Source organism: Podarcis melisellensis, assembly GCF_964234715.1.
Source record: "Podarcis melisellensis genome assembly, chromosome: 5".
Taxonomy (NCBI): domain Eukaryota; kingdom Metazoa; phylum Chordata; class Lepidosauria; order Squamata; family Lacertidae; genus Podarcis; species Podarcis melisellensis.
The window spans coordinates 84,904,881-84,929,241 of NC_138537.1; the positions used below are offsets into that span (position 1 = coordinate 84,904,881).

Consider the following 24,361-nt stretch of genomic DNA (forward strand, 5'->3'; position numbering starts at 1 on the left):
CCAGGCATATGGCCAACCCAAAAAGAATACCATCTTCTGTCCTCAACTGAGAGGCAGTTCGTGAGAGGTGTTTCCTTACTGCAGCATTTGCTGCTACAAACTTTATACAAGCAATGCTGCACTGGGGGTATGTAAAAATAAATAGGCACTTAACGGGATGCGGGTGGTGCTGTGGGTTAAACCACAGAGCCTAGGACTTGCCAATCAGAAGATTGGCGGTTCGAATCCCCGCAACAGGGTGAGCTCCCTTTGCTCGGTCCCTGCTCCTGCTAACCTAGCAGTTCGAAAGCACGTAAAAGTGCAAGTAGATAAATAGGTACCACTCCAGCGGAAAGGTAAGCGGCGTTTCCGTGCGCTGCTCTGGTTCGCCAGAAGCTGCTTTGTCATGCTGGCCACATGACCCGGAAGTTGTACGCCAGCTCCCTCAGCCAATAAAGCGAGATGAGCACCGCAACCCCAGACCTAATGGTCTGGGGTCCCTTTACCTTTAACACTCTGAAACCTTAACTACAACTAAATTTAAATTGCTATTATTTACCCTTAGCGCATTTATGTGGCCTCTGCCCACCAATACACTCAATTCCAGGTTTTCATATTCTGCTGGGATTCTCCTGAACTACCTTATTCTATACAAACACGCATAGAACATTATAGCTCCTACCCTTTGTGCTGTTACCAGCAGATGAAAAATGAATTCATGTTTAATTGACTTGTTATTTAGCTAGCATCAGCATCAGATATTTATCTATTATTTAATCTGTTTAATCTGTTCTTTAATTCTGAAGACAGCTGGGGAGCCCCAATGATAACACACTCTATAAATCATTTGTTTACCGCCAGCTTGTCAATGCTGCGTCTTAAAATCAGAACGAACATGAGTAAATATTTGGTTTCCAGGCTTGATAATGCTTTTGTGTTTGGCTGGCTGTTTTTACAACTGCCTTTAAAAGATAAGCATGCAAAACTACACAACCTCTGCCCCCCCCCCCAAATAACCAACCTGCTTAATATCCACATGATAAACAAGAACTGGTCAGAGAGAACCAATTGTAATGTATTGCAGAGAGCTTTTTAATGATCATGGTGAGACTATAAACCACCAAAATTCAGAATATGAATATGAAAGTATGTAAAATCAGGGGGAGGGGGAGACAACACACGTTTTCCATTTCAGAATACAAGGAGCCAGAGACTACTACTGTGGGCTACATCGTAATCTAACAAAATGAACGAACAGCTCACACTGGCCCAATAAAGAACAAGCCTTTAGCTACACAGATACAAATTTACAGAACATGCAAAATTTGCTACAGATTTTGTCATTTTCCCCCCTGAAACTTCACGTTTCTAGGTCCCCTGGCTACTGCAGATTCTAAATTATATAAAACTGCCTTCGCTACCTTTGCTGAGGAAAGGAAAAGACGATGTTAGGCGAACAACACAGAGCAAGCGGCTGGTTTTCCTATCAACTGACGGGAGTCACTCACACAATGCCTCAGGGCAAGCAACTGCCTAAGTGTGTTGTCAGTATCAGGAAAAAATATGGGAGGAGGACACTCCTCAAAGGGTCGAGGATGTGAACCATGAAACTGCCATTTGTTAAGAAACTTGGCTGAAATCCTAAAACAAATTTAACTGGGAGTAAGTTCCACAGAACTCAGTTGCTGAGGCATGCTGAGACCTGTGTTATAGGTTCATCTGCTGCATCTAAGAACTATGACGATGCTACTGGGCATAGGCAGGTGGGAGAGAGAGAATCATGGAATTGTACAGTTGGAAGGGACCCCGAGGGTCATCTAGTCCAACCCGCTGCAACGCAGGAATATGCAAACGACCCATACAGGGATCGAACCTGCAACCTTGGCGTTATCAGCACCACACTGTGGTTGATTTAAGGTATTAAGAATTCCCGCCCCCAATTTTCTAGGTCACAATTTTCTGGGAAACCAGTGTCACTGCCTAGCATCTCTTGCCAGTTCACAGCTCTCTCTCTCTCTCTCTCTCTCTCTCTCTCTCTCTCTCTCTCTCTCTCTCTGTGTGTGTGTGTGTGTGTGAAGCTTTGAACTAAACCACCTGCCAACTTTACCTTCCTGCAAAGAAGCAGGATCACAGACTGTTTTATTCCTTAAGCAACCAAAAACTCCTAGCAACCACAGTCCAGACCATGGGTAGGTAAACTAAGGCCCGGGGGCCGGATCCGGCCCAATCGCCTTCTAAATCCGAGTCACGGATGGTCTGGGAATCAGCATGTTTTTACATGAGTAGAATGTGTGCTTTTATTTAAAATGCATCTCTGGGTTATTTGTGGGGCATAGGAATTTGTTCATTTCCCCCACAAAAATACAGTCCAGCCCCCAACAAGGTCTGAGGGACAGTGGACCGGCCCACTGCTGAAAAAGTTTACTGACCCCTGGTCTAGACAGTCAGTGTGTGAGCCACATTGTCACATGCACAACACAATATAAATATTTTTAACAGTGTTACTCGTGTGCCCATTTCACAGGTTCAAAAACAGCTAAATCAGAATGTAGCTATATTTTTCCCCTGTCAACTCAAACTACTAGCAGGAATTTACACAGAGTTCCTTAGCGCATCCATGATCTGGTAATGCAATACTCCAACCTCAAACCCATCAGCAGAATTTGGGCCACATAGTGATCTGCAACATTACAGGACTCGATGCTTAATAAAGGCAGACGCCTGCTAATAATTCTCACCCTTTCTAGTTTTGATAGCCTTTAGGAATTGTGTGCTAGTAAACTTCCTAGCTTTACCCAATAAGGAACATTAAATAGTTCCTAACTGGGGACCCCCCCCCCCCACAGCAGCACACAGAAGTTGCAACACAAAGGAAGTGGAAGGCAGGGAAATTGGAAAAAAAACAAAAAAACAGAATTTCTGCCCTAGCCCTGCACTCTGATGCCTCTTCTCCACTGGCAAACCATTAGCTCAAGGTGACATTCCGATACTGTTAATATAAAAACAGATTAATTATTGTGTCAAAAAGCAAAGCATCTCCCCACATACTGGTTTAATTACATTCTCTCCCCCCCCCCTGGCATTTTTACGGCCCATCTGTCACTTAGATTTATTATGTGACTGTCAACAACCTTACCTAGACTGTCAAAAATACTGGGTTATATCAGTCCCCACTCAGTAGCTGAAACTAAGCCCTGTGTGTGTGTGTGTGTGTGTGTGTGTGTGTGTGTGCGAGGGGGGGGGCTTATTCCCATCAGATCCTTACAAGGAAATTGTCCTCAATGGATGCCTGGCTCTTTCAAGTGTCTCCATCAGTTTCTCCTCCATCCTGCCAAGACTGCTAGCCCAGAGAACAAAGATTTACACTGTTGGCAGAGCAGAGTTGAACTGAACCACTTTGTAGCAGGCAGGCAGGCAGGCAGGCAGACAACTCTGGATTCCCCCATCAAAATTTACTGCAGCCTATTCATCAGGACAAGAGAGAAGATCTGGCCCTGAGAAGCAAATGGACAGTGAAGCGAGAGAACAGCTGCAGTGTCTCCAGACAGCCTCAATCTATTCAGCGCTTAAGATGAAGGAGGAAAAACCTACAGAGGAGCCAGACTGAGAATCCAAGAGCCAAACCACGCACAAAAAGCGAGGCCTGTGGCTGAATCCCATGTCTTTTTCCTTAATGCAAAGTGGCACTGTGGGGTGGGTGTGTATTAATTTGATTGGAGAAGAGATGTTGGGGAATGGGGCTTTTAATTCTCTTCACTGCCCCACATGAGATCAACATTTCATGTACCGTATTTTTCTTTCCATAAGATGCACCTGACCATAAGACGCACCTAGTTTTTTTAGAGGAGGAAAACAAGAAAAAAAATATTCTGAACGAAACAATGGATGTATGATTTTTGTGGTTCATGCTGTGGCCACAGACATGGGATCTGATGGTGAATTTGGGATGACCCAATGTAAAAATCCTGAGGATCCATGGGCTTTTACCTCCCCTCTCCCAGGCAGCCTCCACTAGCCTTCGTTATCTCTCTTCCAATCCCACCGATCAGCTGTTTCCTTTCAACACTCCCTTCCCTCTTGTTTGCCTTGGTGTCTTTTCCTTAGCTGAAGCAGCTTTTTGCTCCTCCTTTTTCTCTAATTTCTCTCCTTATTGCTTTAGTCTTCCTGTTTCCCCCCTTTGCAAGTTTGCTGTCTTTACCTCCCCTCTCCCAGGCAGCCTCCTTTATCTCTAGCGTCCCTTATCTCTCTCCCCGATTGGCAAACAATCAGCGGCTTTGCTTCAATACCCACTTCCTTCTTTAAAAAAAAAAAAGCATGATCTGCTTTTCGCCCCTGGGCAATTCGACTCCAGGGACCATGCATTCACTCCATAAGATGCACAGACATTTCCCCTTACTTTTTAGGAAGAAAAAAGTGCATCTTATGGAGTGAAAAATACGGTAACTTGCAGATTTTTCTGATTTTACCTGGTATGCAACTTTTAAAGTGCAGAAGACCAGCAGGATTGACAGCAGCTGCAGCATACCTATCCCAGAAAGCATTTTTTTCTGAAACAGAAAGTCGATTTCTGGAATAGGAAGTCAGTAAGATTTGCTGGACTGCTTGCACCTGGTCCACCAGGCCGCCACATTGAGATCTGCGTCGGAGGCCCTCCTAAGTATGCCCACTTCCTAGGGAGACGCAGGTCAATTCTGTGCCCAGGGCAGCTGTCTAGCAGCTCCATCTGCTACGCAGGCTGGGACCCCACCTGCCCACGGACTGTCTCGCCAGAGTGGTGCATGCTCTGGTTGTCTCCTGCTTCAGAGACTACTGCAATGTGCTCTACGTGGGACTACCTTTGAAGGTGACCCGGAAACTACAATTAATCCAGAATGCAGCAGCTAGATTGGTAACTGGGAGTGGATGCTGAGATAACATAACACTGCTCCTGAAAGACCTACATTGGCTCCAGGTATGTTTCTGAGTGCAATTCAAAGTGTCGGTGCTGCTGACCTTTAAAGCCCTAAACGACCTCGGCCCACTATACCTGAAGGAGCGCCTCCACCCATATTGTTCTGCCCAGACACTGAGGTCCAGCTCTGAGGGCTTTCTGGTGGTTCCCTTCCTGCGAGAAGGGAGGTTACAGGGAACCAGGCAGAGGGCCTTGTCGGTAGTGGCGCCCGCCCTGTGAAACGCCCTCCCATCAGATATCAAGGAAATAAACAACTATCTGACTTATAGAAGGCAGCCCTGTTTAGGGAAGTTTTTAATGTCTGCTGTTTTATTGTATTTTTAATATTTTGTTGGGAGCTGCCCAGAGTGCCTGGGGAAACCCAGCCAGATGGGCGGGGTATAAATAATAAATTGTTGTTGAATTGTAGAGTAGGAAGGGACCTCAAGGGTCATCAAGTCCAACCCCTGAAATGCAGGAATCCTGCCCACAGCTGCCCCTGGTTGGGCTCGAACTACCAACCTTCTGGTTAACAGCAAAACACACTGACCCACTGTGCCACAGAGATGTAATGTTGCTGGTCAGGAGGGACAGGAACTTTGGCATGGTGGCCTCACAGCTTTGACAAAAAAAATTTCTTCCAGTAGCACCTTAAAGACCAACTAAGTTAGTTCTTGGTATGAGCTTTCGTGTGCATGCACACTTCTTCAGATACACTGAAACAGAAGTTTCCAGACCCTTCTATATAGTGAGAAGGTGGGGAGGGGTATTACTCAGAAGGGTGGTGGGAATGGGTTTGAAGCACACTTCCTGTAGACCTCTGATGAGTGACAACATTGCAAGGTTTTTGGAAGGTCTTGAATTGAAGGCTCATTTCTCAGAGCAATGTTTTCAGCTTGGTCGGATATTATGCCTAAATAAGTTTCATTCTTGTTATTCTTGAAGTCACAACCCTGAAACAAACTATCTCTATATTCATTTTCGCATTTGTAGCTCAAGGAACGGGAAATGTTTGCCAGGTTGGTGGCAAACAGCTGCCACAATGTAATCTGCAACTTGTTATCTACAGCTTAACTCTGAAGTACAGCTAGTTTCTGCACATTTTCCAGGAAAGGACACCTTCCTCCCCAACTCTGGAAGTTGAAAATGAACAAGTTCAAGATGAATATTTTCACAACATCTAAATTAGCTCTGTGCACTTTGCACCCTACAGTTAAGATCTGGAAAAAAGTAGCATCTTTTTAAAATAAACTGTCAGGAATCAACAAATGAACTCACTCGCCATAGATGATGTAGCATCTACCTTTCCCAACTCTGGCCAATTTTACTTCCCTCCTCTCTGGCAGGAGCAAAAGAGATGATCATGATGAAGCTCTGGAAGACCTTAATGTGTATCATTGTTTGGATCATCAGGACAAATTTATAAAAATGGGAGATGGAGGAAGCAGCAGTTCTCAAATGCCCCACCAGAAAACTGTGGACAGGGGACACACACAACAGACGACTTAATAAACCTTTAGTTGTTGTTCTACAAATCATAACTCAATAATAACTGCAGCCCTGCCTTTGTCAGAGAATCATGGCGGAACTGGATTTCACCATTGCCTAGCAGAAAATCGCCAGCTACCAAGGCCAGCCAGAATTTGTGAATCCCACAGGAGGCTTACAACACTCGACAACCTCCATCACAAACAAGGATTGGCCCACAAAGTTCTATGCAACACTAATACATGTGTCACAGCTAGTGATGCAAACGCCTAGATTTTGCAACAAGCCAACATGAGCTCTGCGAATGAAGGAACTTCCTCACAGAAGTAGCCTAGCTGTGGGGGGGACGGGACTGCTAGCTCAACTATACAGATACTTGCAGAGATTAATTGTCTCTGAAGAAGAACACGCTATTAACCACTAATGCCACAAATAAACCTTCCCACCCTCCAGTGTGCAGCCTTCCCATGACGGGCTTTTGCAAAATCAGCAAATGCAATTACATCCTATCACGAAGCCACTATGAATGGGGGAAAACACATGTTTAAGTGCACTATGCAGGTAAGGTAACCCACAGGTATGTTAACTGACTGTTTTAAGGTGGAAGGGAAGCCACATTCTGTGGCTAATGTGTTCCTTCCCTCTGGTTTTAAAACCACAAGTGCTGCTTAGGGGGCTTGTGCGCAATACCACACAAGTATTAGGGTGCAAGACTAAGCAAGAATCCCAGCTGGCCCAGAATGAATGCCACAATATCCCCTCACAGAAATAATGATTTTTACATATTGTTTTCTTTCTGCAGCAAATAATCTTGGGTACAGTTAACTACCAGTAACAATACTTATTGGGGCAAAAGCAACAGATTGTACCTTTTGACATAAATGCAGTCCATTGCATTTAGTTACCAATTCACAGAAACTATTCTCCTAGAACATTTGAGTGGTTTGTGGAATAATCAAATGCCTCATCCTTTGCCTCATGATCTCCATTAATTTATTTTTTAATTTTTTTAACAGTATTTCCCTCCCATGACAACCATGCTTCAAAAAAGGTCTGTATTAAGGAGTTCTCCACTATTCTAGCTACAAGAAGTTTAGCTGCAAGTGTAGACCCCCATTAATGACTTTACTTCACAAATTCAAAACACATGAACCCATAATTGAGACATTTTTTTGAGTCTATCAACCAATCAGCTCATTTGCCAGGCATTTCCGGAATATAACAACAACCAGACAGACTTGCATAAACTTTGCTTTCAGCCATGTTAAGAATGTCCTAGCATGGATGCAAAGGTTATTTTCCCACAGCAGGAACCACGGTCAAGATTCACAATTACTAAAATAGTAAGCCAGAAGGAGTGTCGATGACAGCCTTACAGAGAAACAAAAGGAGTTTAAAGACCGAAGCATTACTAAATTGTTCAGCTGAACTCGCATAGCAAAGAGTTTGGAGTGAGCTTGCAGTATAGCATTGGCTTCTGCTTCCACAAAGCCCAGTTCCACGTAGAGCAGGGGTAGCCAACCTAAAGCCCGTGGGCTGGATGCAGCCCAATCACCTTCTCAATCTGGCCCGCAGATGGTCCGGGAATCAGCGTGTTTTTACATGAGTAGAACATGTCCTTTTATTTAAAATGTATCTCTGTGTTATTTGTGGGGCCTGCCTGGTGTTTTTACATGAGTAGAATGTGTGATTTTATTTAAAATGCATCTCTGAGTTATTTTGGGGGCATAGGAATTCGCTCATTTCCCCCCAAAAAATATACCGTATTTTTCGCTCTATTGGACGCACCGGACCACAGGACGCACCTAGTTTTTAGAGGGGGAAATCAAGGAAAAAAATATTATCCCCCCCAGCCCCAAAGAGCAACGGACAGGCTGCACGCAGCCTGTCCACTTCTCCCAGAGCTCCTCGGGGCTGCGGGGGAAGCCCGGGTCCCCCCCCCCAGCCCCAAAGAGCAAAGAAGCCAAGACAGCGCGCGGGATCCATAGCCGCGCAACTTCTCCAGCCAGGAGCTAAACCTCTCCAGTGCAGCTAAAGAAGAAGACAAGGCAGCAAGTGCGATCCATCCCTGCCTTGGCTTCTTCTTTAGCCTTGCGCAGCATCTTTAGTCTTGCGCAATGGGATGGATTGCGCCCGCTGTCCACCGGGGCTGGACTAGATGACTCCTGGGGTTCCCTTCCAACCCTGCAATGACCTTGGAAGGTGTTTGGGGTCTCCACCACTGGAGGCTTTTAAGCAGCGGTTGGGGGACCATCTGCCTGGCGTTCTTTAGCTGTGATTCCTACATTGTGAGGGGGCTGGGCTAGATGACCCTTGGGTGGCCCTCCCAACTCTATACAGTCCTACAGTTCTGCGGCAGGAAATCCACAGCCACTTCACACAATGCTCACTCCCAATTTTCATCTAAGAGACATGTGGCTTCAGTGTCTAGGTAGGTACCCCCCTACCTTCCACACTTCCCCCACCCCACTTAAGCTGAGGGAATTCCTGCCCAGAGAAGCTCCCAGCAATCACGGAGGAGGAATCCGCTGCAGCCTTGAGCAGCGGAGGATCCATGGTCCCCTTCCTTCTCTCCTCTGTAGTTGCTTTGAAGGAGGAAAGTGGGAGAGGAGCTGCTTACACGAGTGTAAGCTGCTCCCCTCCCACTTTGCTGCTTCAAAGGGAGCCCAGGACGAGGGAATCTGCTGCAGCCTGAAGAGGATCCATGGGTCCCCTCCTTCCCTCCTCCGTGGTTGCTTTGAAGCAGGAAAGTGGGAGAGGAGCTGCTTACACGAGTGTAAACTGCCCCCCTCCCACTTTCCTTCAAAGCAATTACGGAGGAGGAATCCGCTGCAGCCTCGAGCAGCGGAGGATCCATGGTCCTCTTCCTTCCCTCCTCCGTAGTTGCTTTGAAGGAGGAAAGTGGGAGAGGAGCTGCTTACACGAGTGTAAGCTGCTCGCCTCCCACTTTCCTGCTTCAAAGCAATCACGGAGGGGGGAATCTGCTGAAGCCTCCAGCAGAGGAGGATCCATGGTCCTCTTCCTTCTCTCCTCCGTAGTTGCTTTGAAGGAGGAAAGTGGGAGAGGAGCTGCTTACACGAGTGTAAGCTGCTCCCCTCCCACTTTGCTGCTTCAAAGGGAGCCCGGGACGAGGGAATCTGCTGCAGCCTCCAGCAGCGAAGAGGATCCATGGGTCCCCTCCTTCCCTCCTCCGTGGTTGCTTTGAAGCAGGAAAGTGGGAGAGGAGCTGCTTACACGAGTGTAAACTGCCCCCCTCCCGCTTTCCTGCTTCAAAGCAATTACGGAGGAGGAATCCGCTGCAGCCTCGAGCAGCGGAGGATCCATGGTCCTCTTCCTTTCCTCCTCTGTAGTTGCTTTGAAGGAGGAAAGTGGGAGAGGAGCTGCTTACACGAGTGTAAGCTGCTCCCCTCCCACTTTCCTGCTTCAAAGCAATCACGAAGGGGGGAATCTGCTGAAGCCTCCAGCAGAGGAGGATCCATGGTCCTCTTCCTTCTCTCCTCCGTAGTTGCTTTGAAGGAGGAAAGTGGGAGAGGAGCTGCTTACACGAGTGTAAGCTGCTCCCCTCCCACTTTGCTGCTTCAAAGGGAGCCCGGGACGAGGGAATCTGCTGCAGCCTCGAGCAGCGAAGAGGATCCATGGGTCCCCTCCTTCCCTCCTCCGTGGTTGCTTTGAAGCAGGAAAGTGGGAGAGGAGCTGCTTACACGAGTGTAAACTGCCCCCCTCCCGCTTTCCTGCTTCAAAGCAATTACGGAGGAGGAATCCGCTGCAGCCTCGAGCAGCGGAGGATCCATGGTCCTCTTCCTTCCCTCCTCCGTAGTTGCTTTGAAGGAGGAAAGTGGGAGAGGAGCTGCTTACACGAGTGTAAGCTGCTCCCCTCCCACATTGCCGCTTCAAAGGGAGCCCGGGAGGAGGGAATCTGCTGCAGCTTCCCCCACCTCCCGCAGAAGCCGAACGCTCTTTAAAGGGGCTGTGCGGCTTCTCCTGGCTTTTCTGGGAGGTGGGGGGATTCCCCCACCTCGTAGAAAAGCCCGCAGGAGCCGCGCAGCCTTTAAAAAGGGTGCCGCTCTTGGGGACTTTTCCCCCAGGAGGGAGAAGGGACTGCTGCAGCCAGTCAGTCCCTTCTCCCTCCTGGAGAAAAGCCTGCAAGAGCGCACGAAGCTTGTGTGCGGCTCTTGAGGGCTTTTCCCGCCTGCCTCCCCCCTGCATTCGCTCCATAGGACGCACACACATTTTCCCTTGCTTTTTAGGAGGGAAAAAGTGCGTCCTATGGTGCGAAAAATACGGTAGTCCGGCCCACCACATGCTCTGAGCGACGGTGGACCGGCCCACGGCTGAAAAAGGCTGCTGACCTCTGACGTAGAACAAATCCTTTACGACTCAACAGATGCAGAGCAATTGCAATTTCCTTACTTGTTTCATTAACTCTCAACAAGATTTAGCCTCAAACTAGGACTGATAACCAGAAATAGACTGCGTAAAATTCGTAAAGCCCAAGGGTGTGGACAGACCCCATGAATGTCTGAGGTCACCCAGCTGGGCATTTGACATTTGACCTCACTGACTTGCTCAAAACAGCCGGAAGAGACTTGGCCAAGAGGGCTGAAAAAGCGCAGAACGTTTCCTCGACATAATACATTGTACCAAGGAGTCTGAAGGAAGCCATTGTTAAGATCTTCAGTGAATTAGCCCTCTCTAAATTGCACGGTACTGGAAGATTTCAAGCCAGCCCCCAAAATTCCCTTTCTAGGCAAGGTGGTGAACCAATTCCAGGGATTGCTTATACTACTTTATATTTTAAAGAGAACACCCCAAAGCGGTTTATACCACATTGAAACATCAAATAAAACAATCCAGAATAAAGCGAATTCAAGCTTCAAGGAAAATATTTCAGATCCTTCTCTAAGAGACAATTTGCTTTCTCCATATTTATTTACCTACATAATTCATACAGCTGCCCGATAGCAGAAGTACTCTAGGAAGCCAGGGTGGTGTAGTGGTTAGCAGGGGTCAACAAACCTTTTCAGCAGGGGGCTGGTCCACTGTCCCTCAGACCTTGTGGGGGGCTGGACTATATTTTTTTGGGGGGGGGGGAATGAACGAATTCCTATGCCCCACAAATAACCCAGAGATGCATTTTAAATAAAAGCACACATTCTACTTATGTAAAAACACGCTGATTCCCAGACCACCCGTGAGTCGGATTTAGAAGGTGATTGGGCCGGATCTGGCCCCCGGGCCTTAGTTTGCCTACCCATGGGTTAGAGCAGGGGTCAGCAAACTTTTTCAGCAGGGGGCCAGTCCACTGTCCCTCAGATTTGGGGGGGGCATACTATATTTTTTTTGGGGGGGGAATATATGAACGAATTCCTATTCCCCACAAATAAAAGCACACATTCTACTCATGTAAAAACACGCTGATTCCCAGACCGTCTGCTGGCCGGATTTAGAAGGCGACTGGGCCGGTTCCAGCCCCTGGGCCTTAGTTTGCCTACACATAGAACAGAGTGTCACACTAGGACCTGGGAGATCAGGGTTCAAGTCCTCACTCAGTCATGAAGCTCACTGGGTGACCTTGGGTCAGTGACTGCCTTGTAACCTACCTCACAGGGTTGCTGTAGGGGTAGGGTGAACCATATATAAATGCCATAAATAACCTGCTTAAGAAAGCTGGAAAGGCTAGCCAGATGGAGCCATCAGGTTGACCAAGCTGGCATCCAGAGATCTCCACATGGTCGCAAATGGACCCGCACCAGTCGCAAAACGCACCTGGCGCCTGGCTAATTTCTAACACTGACTAGAACCAATAGTTAGTTACGAATCACACTAATGAAAGTTCTGTGTTAACAAGGCCTTAAGAACTAGTTAGCAAGCCCTGGTTAAGATGGAATCAGGGTTAATGTTAATCAGAGTTAAGTTTGCTAACCACAGTTAAGGTCTGCCTCAGGAAGTCACACTTCAGAGAGGAGGAAGCCCCAAATCATGCTTTGATTCCTTTAACATGGCCAAGGGCCACTCTATAATAGCACCCACACCCTTTACATCAGAGCAAATAGATAAGATCAGTATGGCAACATTAATCATCTGCCTTACTTTTAATAACTACTAGAAACATGTACTCACACGGTCCTTGGACAGCTATAATTATAAATCCGAAAGATCATGACCAGACCCTTCTCAACATTATCAGGCTTATTTTTAGATTACTTCCTGATAACAGCTACTTTTTCAGAGAAGTGTTAGACTCAGTGAAACAGTGATCTGAGTTGAAGAGTACACACATCTCTTTTAAGAGTTGGCGCTTTGGCGCAGAATATTTCTCAAAGCAATTAAAAGGCAGGTAGACAAGAGTGCATGAGCCTGTATGGCGCTCATGTGCTCCCAACTGGGAACATTATAGTATGAAATGAAATGAAATAAAATAAAATAAAATAAAATAAAAATAATTTATTATTTATAGCCCACCCATCTGGCTGGGTTTCCCCAGCCACTGTGGGTGGCTCCCAACAGAATTAATGATACTAATAATAAAAAAGCAATAAAACAGCAGACATTAAAAACTTCCCTAAACAGGGTTGCCTTCAGATGTCTTCTAAAAGTCAGGTAGCTGTTTATTTCCTTGACATCTGATGGGAGGGCATTCCACAGGGCAGGTGCCACTACCAAGAAGGCTCTCTGCCTGGTTCCCTGTAACCTCACTTCTCACACGGAGGGAACCACCAGAAGGCCCTCATAGCTGGACCTCAGTGTCCAGGCTGAACGATGGGGGTGGAGACGCTCCTTCAGGTATATTGGGCTGAAGCCCAGTACTGCCGTGAAATCCAGCAACGCCCAAAGTTTCCCTTGACAGAATGGTCTAAAATTTAAAATATTGCAGCAGCATGGTGGCAAAGTCTCTGAGAGCCAAACTAGAAACGATAGGGGTAGCTCCATTTATTAGCCCTGCATCTGAGATTCCTGCATCACAGGGCGCTGGGCTAGATGAACCTCAGGATCCCTTCCCTTCTGTGATTCTATGTATGAAGCAGTGCGGGCGAGGAGCTCCAAACTCTCCCCCACCAGCCTGTTTTGTCTCTGTGTGGTTCCAATATAAGAAGTGTACCAAACTGGTGAGTGGAGTACCAGTGACAACAGAACGTTCTGAAATTAAGGGGTTGTTAGCTGTAATTATTATCTAAATATGAAAAGAAAGCTTAAAAATTTAATAGAAACTAAGGGAAGGATTTGTTGAAGAGAATTAATTAGAGAATGGAATGCAGTAAGGAGAGGTACGAGGAGGTCGGGAAAGTAAGGTTCATGAACAGAAGGGAATGAAGTTATACATGTGGTTTTTTGCTTTTTTGTATCCATTTTTTTCTTTTTGTGTGTGTCTTTTGTGATTTTTATGTTTTATAAAATTTGTGAAAATGACAATAAATATCTTTTCAAAAAAAAAAAAAACAGAACGCAGGAATGCAAGGCAGGGGAAAGTTCAGCTCCCCTCGCCTCCCTGCCCTTATTGATGTAAAAATTAGAAGCCACCCCTTCCTTTAATCCAGAACATGGAAAACATATGATTCAACAAGCATGGATACTGGTGTCATGTCAGCTTTGGTCCTCTGGGGAAGGGGGAAGAAGAGGAAGAGATCACTGCTTCTGGAGGAGTTTGGCGACAGAGCTACATCTATGTTATTGGTGGTGGAGCAACAAGTGCTATAGCTCCAGAAGGCCTTTGTCCTGGGAGCAGAATTTCCCTCTTGACTGCTAAAGGAGAGAGACTTCTCCCTCTCCCTCCAGAGGCTGTATTATTCCAGCTGCCACAAAGAGACAATTAGGGTAAGTAATTAAATTTTCTTCCACTTGTTTATGATCAAGGACTTGCCGAGGGAAACACTAATTTACTAGAACCTTCTCCCTCTGATAGAAGCCACATTCAGCAGAAAAGGCTTCTGTTTGCCTCTAAAGCAGCTGCTTGCTCAAGAAATTTCTTCCCTCCTCAAGAACAGGACCACTGCTCTGAACAGCTTAAGAAGAGTCTCTGAAGTAAGGCTGTCTGAAGTGGTTTAGAAATTGGACGCACCCCAAAACAGTACAATCTTTTGTTGACTTCTGGATACACAGGCAGAGAGGTCAATCCCAATGCAAGCTCTTCAAAACGGTGACATAATCAATAAGGTTAACACTGCCAGCCAATCACTAATTCCAGAAGATTTAAAGAGCAGTATCAAATCTACGGGACGCGGGTGGCGCTGTGGGTTAAACCACAGAGCCTAGGACTTGCCAATCAGAAGGTCAGCAGTTCGAATCCCCGTGACGGGGTGAACTCCCGTTGCTCTGTCCCTGCTCCTGCCCACCTAGCAGTTCAAAAGCACGTCAAAGTACAAGTAGATAAATAGGTACCACTCTGGCGGGAAGGTAAACGGCGTTTCCGTGCACTGCTCTGGTTCGCCAGAAGCGGCTTAGTCATGCTGGCCACATGACCCGGAAGCTGTACGCCGGCTCCCTCGGCCAATAAAGCGAGATGAGCGCCACAACCCCAGAGTCGGTCACAACTTAATGGTCACTGGACTTAATGGTCAGGGGACCTTATTTTCAAATCTACAGAGCCCAGACAGGTTATATATATTGTTGCTGGGAGCAACACACACCCGGCCCGACCCGACCCGACCCTCCCATGCATGAATGGAAAGCAGTTCCTTGCAGACACAGAGGAGGGAAGAGAATACTTCCTTCCAACAACATCCTCAGGGGGTGGGGGCAAGCTTGCAGGACTGCTGGGGTTCAGAAGGTATATGGAATTACTTCTGGTAAAAGGAAATTGACGAGTCCATGTGTGCAAACAAATACTGCTTAGAATCTCATCCAGCCTGCCAATTATAATTTATGAACGGAGTACAACCAATTTTTAAAGAGAGATCTAGTGCTGACCACTTAAAGGGAGTAAGCTCCATTAAATGCAATGGGACTTGTAGTGTATAGGATTACACAGTTGGTGGCTGTATGGTATTTCCTCACTAAATCTGACTAGCATAGCCAACGTGCCCCAAACCTTTTAATAAGTGCAACTATCCCATACGACACAAGAATGCACACCAGATTACTGTGTTCATTTCATACAGGATTTCAGGTTCCGGACCTCTAAAATTAAGATTCAAGTCAAAGTGAGTTATAGTCCAACAACATTGTCTAAGGGGAAAAAGAATGAAACCCATTCATGACTCCCACCATCTTCGTGCTAAACAAAGGTAAAGGTACCCCTGACCGTTAGGCCCAGTTGCAGACAACTCTGAGGTTGCACGTTCATCTGGCTCTATAGGCCAAGGGAGCTGGCGTTTGTCCGCAGACAGCTTCTGGGTCATGTGGCCAGCATGACTAAGTTGCTTCTGGCGAAAACAGAGCAGCGCACAGAAACACTGTTCACCTTCCCACTGTAGTGGTACCTATTTATCTACTTGCACTTTGACGTGCTTTCGAACTGCTAGGTTGGCAGTAGCAGGGACCGAGCAACGGGAGCTCACCCCATCGCAGGGATTAGAACCACCGACCTTCTGATTGGCAAGCCCAAGAGGCTCAGTCATTTAGACCACAGCACCACCTGCGTCCCTTCGTGCTAAATAATCAGACCTAAATGAAAAGAGTAATAGTTTGGAACTTGGTTTTTCGTTTTAAAATCGAGATGTACTACATTTGGCAGAACACCCATATCAGAAGTTCAAAACTGAATTTAAACAACATGTGATGTGTCGCAAAAGTTGTATGTTCCAGTTTTTATTGTCGTTCTCTTAGGTTTAATTTCCTAACTCAACTTCATCCCCCTTCAAATGAAATTCCACATCTCAGATTTCAGTCATCTTAAATAATAAATGCTACTTTATGCCCTGAAGCACTACCACAAGGGAAACTCCACACTTAGCAAACGTTGGAGTACTGTAAATGCTGAAAACACACCTACCATCAAGAAAAGAAAGATAAAGAAGTTAATTTTACATCGGTTTGCACATACATGTGCATATGTCTTTGACCTTAGTTCAGATTAAAACATGATATATTTATTTGTTTTAAAGGGGGGGGTGCCAAGTTCAATGTTGCAATTAAACAACATTTATCTATCATTGACATATCCTCCCCTCCCTCCCAAAACCCCCTCAAAGCAATTCTTCGAATAGCCTTGCACATCTTTTCCCAACCTGGTGCCATACGGATGTTGTTGGACTACAACTCCCATCAACCCAAGCCAGCATGGCCAGTGGTCAGAGATCATGGAAGTCCAACAACTGTTGGAGGGCAATAGTTTAAAGGTGGCTGTACTTGTATAATAGAATACTGTCATGTAACAAGAGTGTTTGCAAATACAGTGGTACCTTGGTTTACATCCATAATCCGTTCCAGAGGTACGTTTGTAAACCAAGACAGGTTGTAACCCAAGGCGCACTTTTGCCAATGGGACCTCCCAAAACAATTTGTTCGTAATCCCCCCCAAAAATGGGTTGTAATCCAAAAAAAGGTTGCAAACCGGGACACACACTTCCAGGTTTGACGTGTTTGTAATCCAAAACGTATGCAAACCAAGACATAAGCAAACCAAGGTACCACTGTATTGGTTTGCTTTGGCCCTTAGCAAAATCATGGCTGGTGTGAGTTTTGAACTTACACTCAGATTACATTCTTTATAAGTGAAATCCTAAAATGAGAGGAAGTAAGGCCCACTGAGCTCAGTGCAATTTACACGTGAGTAAACACACTTAGGATAGCTCTGTTAGCACTATCCTAAATCAGCTCCTGATGCACATCAAAGGAATGAAGTGTTTTTAGCCGGTTAATCCAATCCTACCCTGCACACATCCTAATCATACACACACACTTCAGCAAGAATAACACAAGCAGAAGTTTTCAACACAAGAGCTAAAGCATTATCCTACCCCTTACTAAAATTGTGCAGTGAAGCACAGAATTAATTTCAATTAACAAACAGCCCCCAGCCCAGATATCCAAAGTCCAGAGACCTCATTAAATTTGTATGTCTGAAAGCAGAAAACGAAAGGGTTAAAAAGTGACAAGAGCTCTTCTTCCCAGACTTGAATTCATGAAAAGTGATCCAACCTGTTTATCCCCCACTTGCAATTTAAAAAGTTGGCTTCCGAAAGAAATTGGTTCAGTATGGCTCCCTCAAGAGATTAGCACTGGTTGCTGAACATCAACAATACTGAGCTATGATACAGTGGCGGAACACATCGTGGTAAAACGTAACCTCAGCATCCGTTCAGAAATAAATGCTGCTAACATGCCAACAACATTGCAATCCAGCCTCACACAAGCTATAAACCTTGCAGGTCAAAGAAAGCTGGTGGTTTGTTTCCCCTGCACCGACAGATGCAACAAACCAACCACATGCAAGAGAAAAGCGCATGTAAGAAAATCAGTTCTAACCACTTCACTGCTAAGGTGGGAACAAGCTCCACCCACCACTTGCTATTACAGAAACATAGAAAATATGCGTAATATTCAGAATTGGAATCCACAAACTGTGCCATATTGCTGGCATTTAGATACCGACAAGATGAAATAAGAACATAAGAAGAGTTTGCTGGATCAGGCCAATCCAATCCAGCATCTTGGTCTCACAGTGGCCGACCAGATGCCTACGGGAAACCAGGGAACAGAACATTTTCACAAGACCCCTCTCCCCTTCCATGATTTCCAGCAACTGGTATTTTTGAACACTGCTGCCTCCCAAGTGTGGAGGCAAAGCATAGGCTAGTAGCCACCGATAGCCCTCTCCTCCAGGAATTTGTCTGATCCTCTTTTAAAGCCATCCAAGTTGGTGGCCAGTACGTTTCCGAGCACAATTCAAAGTGTTGGTGTTGACCTTTAAAGCCCTAAACGGCCTCGGCCCAGTAAACCTGAAGGAGTGTCTCCACCTCCATCGTTCTGCCCGGACACTGAGGTCCAGCGCTGAGGGCCTTCTGGCAGTTCCCTCACTGCGAGAAGTGAAGCTACAGGGAACCAGGCAGAGGACCTTCTCGGTAGTGGCGCCTGGTGGAATGCCTTCCCATCAGATGTCAAGGAAATAAACAACTATCTGACTTTGAGAAGACATCTGAAGGCAGCCCTGTTCAGGGAAGTTTTTAATCTTTGACATTTTAATGTATTTTTAATCATTGTTGGAAGCCACCCAGAGTGGCTGGGGAAACCCAGCCAGATGGGTGGGGTATAAATAAATAAATAAATAAATAAATAGAAATATTCCAAAACGAATTCCAGTGTCATGAGGTTGTAAGCAACTGTTGCATTTGGGGCTGTTGAACTATCCATCTAATTAACAGCACACACAAAAACCAATCGATATGAAAGGATTTACAACTCTGCAGAAGACACAGATGGTGTGGGCTTGAACTGAAAATATGCACCAAGCATCGTTGGGCTTTTTAAATGTGAAAAGCTTTTAAATGCAAAAGAATGCACAGAGAGAATGTGTGTCAAATATGTAGCATGATGAAGTGAGCAGGGGCAGTATATGAATGGGAAACAAGAGTTCTCAATGGGCAACAATAGAGGGGCGGGGGGAGAATCCTGCATGAACTCCATGGAGAAAAAGTGGAGAAAGAACAATACAATACACAGGACTCAGCTATACAGTTGCAAATAAAACGTTTTTAAGTGTGTTTTAAGTGCAATACACAATGTGACACTAGATGGCAGTGGTGAGCCTTATGGAAAATTCAATGTATTTTTTAAAACACATTTTTTTAAAAAAAAAAATTCATATGTGTGTAGATCCCACCACAGTCTACCTGAAGAAAACGGGAGAACTGAAGAACGCACAAGCACTATATTACCTACCAACCCTGGTGGTTGGCGACTGTCCAATACAATATTTTGGGATTCGGGGATGTTTTCTGCAGCTGTTCCACTTGCCATTCGCTTCTATCTGCCTGGAAGGGGACTGTGGGAAAAGCTGGAGAGTGGGGAATGCGTGCCAAGATCAGAAGTCGCAGAGCCTGAAGCTTCAAAGGAACAGTAGCTCAAGTAAGCATCATAGAACGAATGTCATGGATCCATAACAGCGTCGCCTATTCTCACTCGCAAGGGAAAGGTGTAATAAGGACAGGGAAGGACTTGTCAATGAAAGGGCAGGAATGCAAAGGGGGAACCCTACACCCAGCCACCCACAGTGAAACTGATCTAACACAGGAAAACAGTTTGTAAACTGGAATCTTCCGTTTGCTGCCACCGCTAACTGGCTGCGGAAAATTAATTGGTTGGGTATTATCTCTGGCCGTTGAGTTTCCTAAATCTTTTTAAAGATGCAGTAAGGGGAAAGGCACTGTTTGGACCTGAAAGGATAGAAACTTTATCAAAACAAAGTGGTGATTCAGAGTATCTAAGGCAGGGGTCAGCAAACTTTTTCAGCAGGGGGCCGGTCCACTGTCCCTCAGACCTTGTGGGGGGCCGGACTATATTTCGAAGAAAAAATGAACGAATTCCTATGCCCCACAAATAAACCAGAGATGCATTTTAAATGAAAGGACACATTCTACTCATGTAAAAACACCAGTCAGGCCCCACAAATAACCCAGAGATGAATTTTAAATAAAAGCACATATTCTACTCATGTAAAAGCACGCCGATTCCCAGACTGTCCGTGGACTGGATTTAGAAGGTGATTGGGCCAGATCCGGCCCCTGGGCATTAGTTTGTCTAAGTTTGTCTAAGGCCTAAGGAAGGGGAAAGGGGTAGAACAGTCAGGCTGAGGGCTGGTCAAGGCGGATTTGAAGGGAACAACACTGTTACTGCAGGAGCAGACGTAAATATGAGGTACAACAACACTAGAAGAAGTCCAAGGGCTTCCTTTGGGACCAGGACAACGATTTAGAGGCGATGGAAAGTTGGAAAGTTGAGGGCAATGCGGGGAAGGGGAATAAATGGGAGGAGGGGCAGCTGTGCAGTCTGTTCCTTGTTTCCAGATTCCTCAGCACCACAGAGCATGCTCTCAAAGAAAATGACCCCCAGCCCAGCATTCGCAACAGTTTTAGAAGTCTGGCCTGGTATCAAGTAACAGGTAAAAAGGTAAAGGACCCCTGGAAGGTTAAGTCCAATCAAAGGCGGCTATGGGGTTGTGGCACTCATCTAGCTTTCAGGCGTTTGACCACAGACAGCTTTCCGGGTCATGGGGGCAGCATGAGTAAACCGCTTCTGGCGCAACGGGACACCCTGACAGGTGCCAGAGCGCACGGAAATGCCGTTTACCTTCCTGCCACAGTGGTACCTATTTATCTACTTGCAGTGGCGTGCTTTCGAACTGCTAGGTTGGCAGGAGCTGGGACAGAGCAATGGGAGCTCACCCCATTGCAGGGATTCGAGCCGCCAACCTTCTGATCGGCAAGCCCAAGAGGCTCAGTGGTTTAGACCACAGCGCCACCCGACTGCCCCCATCAAGTAACAATGCTAAGGGGCAAAGGGGGTGGGGTGGGAACAGCGAGAGAGTGATGCTGCCCCTCTGTTATTTTACTTTTTTTAAAACCCTCCTTCACAGTAACACAATAAAACATTATCCCAATAATACATTTCCACTGTCATAGCTGGCGAAGACCGTGCAGGAAAGAGGTGGGTCAGGGAACCGGGGCATCACCATTCAGAGGCAGCATCAGAAAATGGTGCCGTCCACGACACAGCAGTTGGTAAAGCACAAGGCTCTAAATGTCAGGGTTGTGGATTCAAGTCCCACGTGGGGGCAAAAGATTCCTGCCTTGCTCGGGGTTTGGCTAGATCACCCCTGGTGTCCCTTCCAACTCTACAATTCTATGATACTATAAAAAGCAAGCCTTGCCAGAAAGCCGGAGTGGGGGCACACAGTGGAAAGGGTCATAGTTCAGCGGCAGAGCATCTGCCCATGTGCAGAAGGTTTGACTTCCCACCCCACCCCAACATCTCCAAGTAGGGCCGGGAGAGGTCAACGTCTTAAACCCTGGATTCAGTGTAAGGGAATACTAAGCTATGTAGGTTAAGGATACAACTCAGCATAACAGTAGCTTCCGACATTCCTAAGAGGAGGAAGTAAGAGAGCCAGGAGGAGAATGCAAGATGGCATGTGGAGCATTCTCGCTTTGCAGAAGAGGAGGAAAATGTAGAGTTTGAGAAGAAGAAGAACACACACCCAGGACTGGGACGTATTCAGATCCTATCTACCTTCAGCAAGGAATTCACAGAAATAACTTTGAACAATACCTGTTGGGCTTACTTTTAAGCGTTTCGTAAAACATGGAGATCTATAAATGAAACTATTCTGGTCTGCCAAGTTATGGGAAACAGCTCTTTAAGGAAAAATTAACTCATAAGTTACTGGTCTTGAGAGGCCAACACAAAGAGGACAAATTTATTTCTATCTGGTTAGTGTATTATCACTAACCAAGAACATGAACAATGACCTCCTCCAGCTTTCAAATGGATTTGGCTGCTTTAATTGGCTAGTCACTCTTTGAGGCGGCGCCTTTACGGTTATCCAGGGATAGTTTTAGGTTATATTCTGAGAGTTATGATTAACACACCCCGTTAAGGTCCTGTTGAGGTATTTATATCCCTGGCTTCTTCTGCTATCAAAAATACGGTTATTACTCTGTATTCTTTTGATTCCGTAAGCTCTGTGAATCATATTCTGAATCACCCGGCCTGCTGCCCTACGATCCCTGTTCGACTTTAAACTCAACTAAAATTAACTTCAAACAAACAAACTATTGCTTTTTTGTTGTTTGAAAGAGGGGCAAAGCAAGTTTGGGTGTGTCAAGCGACTAAACGGGGAGTTTGATAAGGAGGAGGAAGGCAGAAGGGGGAACTTGTCAGGAAGCCTTGGAAGGAATTTTTCCTCCCTCCTTCCTTTTTTGCTGGGTGGAGGGAAGAGAAGACCTTTTAACCTGGAAAGTCAACATGGGACAGCTCAGCCATTTCCCAGCCAGTGAGGCAAGACCAGGAACACACCAAGGGGATTAATCAAGACTCCTCCTGCAGTGACAACTTCGTGGCTGCCAGAACTTTTTCTTGCATTCCCTAAACACTCTTTTTTTTTTTGCGGGGGAGGGGGACTTAAGGTAGGGCCCGATTGAAGTTTGCTGGGACACACACACACAGACAAACACTCCGCCATCAAACAGACAGCCAAGCTCCCTAATGCAGTTTTTGCATTAGGGAGCTTTGGGAGAGCAAGAGGCTTGGGTGTGTATTTTCATTTCGCGTTTCTTCCGCAATGAAATTAAGAATACCGAGTCTCCCAGGCAGGCAGGCAAGCAAGCAAGCTAGCTCTCTCTCTCAACTCACCCGGACCAGGTTGCTCACGGCGGATTGCACGGCGGCCACGGGAGCGGTGAGATCCGGGATGGCCTTGCCGTCCACCTCGCCCTCTTCGTGCATGATGACCAGGTGGGAGATCTGCTGCGCCACCGGCTCCAGGATACTCTCGATCGTGCGGGTGTGGAAGACAGGCATGGTTGCTCAGGTTCCCACGACGGTGCAGAGGAGAAGCAATAGATTTATGTAACTTCTGCGAGTGAAAAGCGGGCAGTTCCCCCCAGGTTTGGAACAAAACTGGCTGAAAATATATATATAGGTGTATCTCCTCCTTTTTCTCCACCCCACCCAGCTCCCTTGAAGAAGTCTCCGCGGACGCCCAGCCTCTCCCGCAGCGCCTACCCAACTCCTCGCCCGGCAGCGCTGACTGACGCCCCTTCTGCAGGCAGGCGGCGCTTTTCAGCCGGCGCAGCCTAACCAGTTCCCTGCCCTTCCCTTGCATTCCTCCTGCAACTCTGGGCAGAAGGGGACCGTCTGTCCCCGCCTCCTCCCCGCCTCGGCCAATGATGGAAGGCCAATCCTCCTTTCATTGGAGGAGCGCCCGCGTCGATCTGCATTCCGACTCCACCCCCTGGGTCCTCCCTGCCCTCGGCTTCTCCTTCCCCCTCCCTCCCTCCACCTTTTCTCTTTCCAGCTCTCCTGCCCAAAGGAGGTTTGGTTGCTCCGACACTGGTTTTCCCAGCGTTGGAGGTGACGTCAGACATTCTGGAGTCCATATAAGGAGATGGTGAAAGCCAGGGCGTTTGTGGGGGGAGAGGAGGATTCCACAGCGGGGGACGACCCCTCCCCTCCTCCCCCTCCCCCGCGCGCATCCCTATCCCTACTTAAGCCTCCTTCACAGAAGCATATAGCTTACTTGTAGCCTCAGAGGCTGGTTCCATGTGCGTATACTTGGAAAGATGAGTTTCCAACTACTTTTGATGGACCAAGTTAAGTGTGCAAGAGGATTCCAGCCTTCTGTGCAGGGGAAACATTTATTGGGAGTAATATGGAGCACAGAGAGTGTGGCAGAACCAGGGCAGATCATGTTCTTGCCAGTACCAACACTACTCCCAATAAGTCAAAAATTTAAGTTTATTTGTTGTGGCGACCATATTGAAACTTATTTGTGGGGGGGGGGGTCCTACATTTTAACATACAGTGGTACCTCAGGTTACATACTTAATTCGTTCCGGAGGTCCGTACTTAACCTGAAACTGTTCTTAACCTGAAGCACCACTTTCGCTAATGGGGCCTCCTGCTGCTGCCGCCGCGCCGCCGGAGCACGATTTCCGTTCTCATCCTGAGGCAAAGTTCTTAACCTGAAGCACTATTTCTGGGTTAGCGGAGTCTGTAACCTGAAGTGTATATAACCCAAGGTACCACTGTACGTGTGTATCACATTGTATTTCAACAGTGGATCTCTGCATATTTTGCACAACGTGCACAGAATACTTTTATTTCCTTTTTGGATGAAATGACCAGGATGGTTGCAAAAACAAATAAAGTCAGACTTTGTATAATAAGCACGGGTATTGTGCAAGTCGGCCTGCCTGGTGGTAAAGGGGGCCGGCAATAATGAGGGGAGTTAGGGTGCCAACTCTCTTGACAGGTTGCGCTGGCACGTGGTCGGTGCATTTATTGATGCACAGGAACTGGGCAAATGGGCAA

At 46.6% G+C, this 24,361-nt stretch overlaps 1 protein-coding gene across 4 annotated transcripts in view; it reads right to left on the reverse strand.

Moving 5' to 3' along the window:
• The window catches only part of VCL (vinculin), an 84,147-nt gene extending 60,918 nt beyond the window's left edge, over positions 1-23,229 (reverse strand). The window contains exon 1 of one of the 4 annotated variants that reach the window (XM_081913495.1): positions 22,682-23,229. In XM_081913495.1, the coding sequence (XP_081769621.1) occupies positions 22,682-22,849 (168 nt within the window). In that variant the 5' untranslated portion in view covers positions 22,850-23,229. The remainder of the gene's footprint in view (positions 1-22,681) is intronic. The other 3 variants (XM_081913496.1, XM_081913497.1, XM_081913498.1) reach the window with 3 other exon arrangements.
• Positions 23,230-24,361: the final 1,132 nt, after the last annotated feature.